General features: G+C 45.7%; 1 protein-coding gene across 8 annotated transcripts in view; it reads left to right on the top strand.

Annotated features, from left to right (window-relative positions):
• fgfr3 (fibroblast growth factor receptor 3) overlaps positions 1-5,000 on the top strand; it is a 95,601-nt gene that overhangs the window by 22,487 nt on the left and 68,114 nt on the right. For 6 of the 8 annotated variants that reach the window (XM_063184057.1, XM_063184059.1, XM_063184056.1 and 3 more), the window contains exon 3: positions 2,718-2,786. In XM_063184057.1, coding sequence (XP_063040127.1) covers positions 2,718-2,786 — 69 coding nt within the window. The remainder of the gene's footprint in view (positions 1-2,717; positions 2,787-5,000) is intronic. The other 2 variants (XM_063184061.1, XM_063184060.1) reach the window with 1 other exon arrangement.

The following is a 5,000-nucleotide window of genomic DNA, read 5'->3' as shown; positions in this document are numbered from 1 at the left end:
CACACACACACACACACACACACACACACACACACACACGCACACACACACACACGGGGCCTGCTTCCGTTTCAGCGTGTAAAGGAGATTGGGGAGCGTGTAAGTGTATTGGCTGCTGTGTGGGAGAGTAGCTGTGTGCTGCAGTGTGCTGTACTGCAGGGTTGGAGCTGCCTTGGACAGCTGAGGGGGCAGGGGAGTGAGGCATAAGACAGAGCTGGGGAACCTGTTTGGGGCAGAGAGCTGAGAGAGAGTTGTGGAGATAAGTAGCCTACATGGGTTGGGCCCATACACAGTAAATGGTGCGGTGAGTTGTTTGCAACACTTAGAGAGTTGATTTGACACCATTTGGACTTAAATTAACTCTTTAATTGTTAAATGAGCACTGACGAATTTACCGTGTACAAACAATGCAAACATTACTGTGTATTGGCATGAGGGAGGAGTACATAACATGTCAATATTGGCACCACACACACTGAGAACTGACCGTTGTTTGGACTGGTCAGTAGGTCATTTGTCACGAAAAAGTGTTGCAGTCTCTCGACATATTCCACCCAATCCCAGTCAGTTTCCACCTACTCACTGAGCATCCCAACAGTTGACATGGTTGTGACTTAAAACATATTACACAGTGCACCTTTAAAGTGCGGTGATCTGTTCTAAAAATCCTGGTCGCCAGTGTAGTAACCGAGTGCATATGTATAAATCCATTCAATCCACACGGAGGCAGGGAAACGGTTTGGTCATTCTTTACTTGAGAAATCCTTGGGCAAACAGCATACACACTTTGACGTCCCACACTAAAATGGGAGGTACATGGCTTGATGGACAGGTCGGACATCAAATGGGGATGGTGTGGGGAAAAAAACATTTTGTCGTTGATTCATTGGTCAATTCAATTCCCAAAGAATGACGAATCCCAATGTAGGTCATTACAGATCATAAAAGCTCAAAATCATAAAAGCACAGTGTGCATCAATAATGAGTACTGTAGGCCTGCATGTCTTTCATCTGACAGTGACAAAATTACATTGACGTATTGACGTATTATGAGTTGGGAAGTGTTTTATGGAGAGAGGCGCTGGGTTGTGGAGGAGCATGGTTGGGCCTGACAGGCTGGAGAGAGGCGTAGGTAGAGCTAGTACTGTAGACGCTGACCGGCTGGGGGAACAGAGGGCCTATGGCTACTCATGAATAAGACCTATTCTTACCCCTGGCCATTTAATAGGTCTGTTGCAGAGTATAAATAACATTCAAGACTCCTGTCCAATATACACACACACGCACGCTCGCTCACTTGCTCGCACGCACGCACGCACGCACACATGGACACACACAGTAGCTTTTTCTTCCTCTGTCTTACGCATGCTCCCTCTCTCTCTCTCTCTCTCTCTCTCTCTCTCTCTCTCTCTCTCTCTCTCTCTCTCTCTCTCTTTTTTTTTCTTCCGTACACACACATTCATCCACTCTCTTCCACAAACATGCAAAGAATAATGCTGGTTTTGTCAGGCGCCGCTAGCACTCAATGCTAACATCTGTTTGCCATTACCCCAAAGTGTGTGTGTGTGTGTGTGTGTGTGTGTGTGTGTGTGTGTGTGTGTGTGTGTGTGTGTGTGTGTGTGTGTGTGTGTGTGTGTGTGTGTGTGTGTGTGTGTGTGTGTGTGTGTGTGTGCGGTGTGTGTGTGTGTGTGTGTGTGTGTGTGTGTGTTGTCGGAAGGTGTGTGTGTGTGGAGTAACTGTAAGGTCAAGGAGGAAAAATCATAATAGATTTTTTTACCCCAGAAAACATTACCCTTGCGCCATGACAGACAGCAGCAAGTGTGTGTGTGTGTGTGTGTGTGTGTGTGTGTGTGTGTGTGTGTGTGAGTGTGTGTCTGTGTGTGTGTGTGTGTGTGTGTGTGTGTGTGTGCGTGAGTGTGTGTGTGTGTGTGTGTGTGTGTGTGTGTGTGTGTGTGTGTGTGTGAGTGTGTGTCTGTGTGTGTGTGTGTATATGTGTCTGTGGACATATGAGCAATTGATTTTGATTTGTTATCAGCTAACTGTGGCGTTCATTCAGGGAAACGCATGAATGAATTCATTGTTCTGGAAGCTGACTGGCCTGAAATGTAATGAGATCTCTCACTTTCTCTCTCACTCTCTCTCTCTCTCTCTCTCTCTCTCTCTCTCTCTCTCTCTCTCTCTCTCTCTCTCTCTCTCTCTCTCTCTCTCTCTCTCTCTCTACTTTTCATTCACTGAGCTCTTAGACTTGGTAGTGCAGAATTTTGAGTGCTATGTTTTTACTGAATCACTTTGCAATGCTGGCTTTTTGGTTATAAATACAGTGTTTTTAAGCTCTTTATCTCTTTCCCTCTCTCCGTTTTTCCCTTTCTCTTTCTCTCCATCATTCCCTTCCTATCTCTCCCTCTTTTGCTCTCTTTCCCTCTATCTCCCCTTTCTCTTTCTCTCCATCATTCCCTTCCTATCTCTCCCTCTTTTGCTCTCTTTCCCTCTATCTCCCCTTTCTCTTTCTCTCCATCATTCCCTTCCTATCTCTCCCTCTTTTGCTCTCTTTCCCTCTATCTCTCCCTCTTTCTCTCCATCATTCCCTTCCTGTATCTCCCTCTTCCTATGTTTCCCTCTATCTCCCCTTTCTCTTTCTCTCCATCATTCCCTTCCTTTCTCTCCCTCTTTCTCTCTGTCTTTCCCTGTGTTTCTCTATCCCTCTCTCCTCCTTCCAGATTCCTTGTCGTCGGGCGATGATGAAGACTACGATGAGGACTCGGACTACTCAGCAGGTAATGGCAACGGTGTGTTCTGCCTTTTTACCATTTCATTCTTCCTCTTTCTTTACTTCCTTCCTTTTTTTTGTACTCCTCCGTTTCATCCCCCTGTTTTTTTTTTACACTAATGATTCCTGATGGCTGGTCATTAAAGACGGATGGTGTCAGGTTTTTACATCCTAATGAAGGCCCTTTCCACGGCCCTGCGTGCTCTCAAGTTGCACGTTGTTTCGTCATGCTGGTCTAAAAGAGAGAGCATGGGGGGGAGAGAGAGAGAGAGAGAGAGAGAGAGAGAGAGAGAGAGAGAGAGAGAGAGAGAGAGAGAGAGAGAGAGAGAGAGAGAGAGAGAGAGAGTCTCTCTGCATGTGTGCATATGTGTGTGTATGAAAGTGCTTTGATGGTTTGTTGTTGGACACAGAGTGATACTTTCCCCCTTTGGTCGTGTTCTTGTGGTCCTCGCCTGCCTGCCTGCCTCCCTGCCTGGAGTTTTTGCAGTGTTTGCGGAGCGATGCGCCTCGCCAGACTTGGAGAAAGTTGCTGAGACCAAAGAGAGGAGGGGTTTTGGGGAGGGGGTGGGGGAGAAAGGAGAGGGGGACAGAGAAGAGCTGAGGAGAGTGACAGAGACAGACAGAGGAGAGGAGAAGAGAGAAAGAGAGCAAATGAGGAAGAGACACAGAGGAGAAGAGCAGAAGGGGAGAGTTGAAGAGAGATAGAATGGGAGGAGGAGAGCGAAAGAGAAAGAGAGGACGAAAAAGTTTCACAACACTTTATGAAGCCAGTAGCAAACGCTTCGAATCAAATTCGCTCTGCATTAAACATGCTCAGCAGTAAAAAGTTTGGCCTTTTATACAGTCGTGCATCGTCCCTTTGAGACTATTAGGCCAGTGAGAGAGACAGAGAGAGGATAACCCCCATAAGTTCACTTTGAACTCGAAATACTCTGCTTCTGCCAGACAAATATGGGGTGCGGTCTCACCACACACACACACACACACACACACACACACACACACACACACACACACACACACACACACACACACACACGCACACACACACACACACACACACACACACACACACACACACACACACACACACACACACACACACACACACACACACACACACACACAGAGGTCATCCCCATTACTCAGAACCGTATGAGCTCACTGCAGCATGTGAGCACACAGAACTGCTTAGTTCTGTTGACACACACACACACTCACACCCACACACACACCCACACACACACACACACACACCCACACACACACACACACACACACACACACACACACACACACACACACACACACACACACACACACACACACACACACACACACACACAGAAGGAGTAGTTACCTCAGCCCCGTAGTCCCCTCCAGTATGATGACGGCAGTCAGTCAGTCTCCACCTCTGCAGCCAGAAGCCATCATTTATGTGCAGTGTTAATTCAAATCGATTCAGTGTTAATTCAACTCAATTCAGTGTTATTTCAACATCCAGGGAGTAGGACAGACTGCTACAAGAGTTGAATTGTATTTTTTTTTTTCAATTTTCAAAAACACATTTTTCAAACTTGCATTTTTTCCCCAGAACTCCCAATTTTCAACACCGGAGCCTCATAATGCATGCTGTTCCACCAGTGGAATGCTGTAATAGTTGTATGCTGTACTGTATGCTGTAATACTACACTACTATGACATTAGACAGACCCTTAAGTAATACATTATGACTTGGACACTGACATTCTGGTAAGCAAATTTATAACAGGGTCTGTGTCTTAATGGGTTAACACATTTGAGAAGAATCCAAGTTAATTGTATGTATTGATTCGCAAAAGGTTTCAAGACTGAGGCTTTTTTTGTGTATAAACAGTTGCAAAACCCTTACAATGCCAAATGCACTGTATAGCCCCATCCCCAGCTGACTTAAGGGACTCAAGTTAAGAATAGAGATGGAATGAAGAATGAAGAGAGGGAACGAGTGAGGAGAGAAAATGGTGATTAAAAAAGTATGATAGAAGAGGAAAAAAACAGCTTTTACAGTCATCTTGAAAGTTAAGTCATGTACAGTAAATGTTCCATTCTCCTCCATGCCTCAGCCCTTGTCTAGTCTTGTCTGCCAGCAAACTGAAAAGTTGACCGAAAGCTGACAGAGAGGAATAATGTTATGTACTGGGCAGACAAAAGTATGGAGAGAGGGAATGACAGAAAGGTAGAGAGAAAAGAAAGG

Source organism: Engraulis encrasicolus, chromosome 19 (assembly GCF_034702125.1).
Source record: "Engraulis encrasicolus isolate BLACKSEA-1 chromosome 19, IST_EnEncr_1.0, whole genome shotgun sequence".
In the NCBI taxonomy this organism is placed as follows: Eukaryota; Metazoa; Chordata; class Actinopteri; order Clupeiformes; family Engraulidae; genus Engraulis; species Engraulis encrasicolus.
This window is presented reverse-complemented; position numbering and strand designations above follow the sequence as displayed.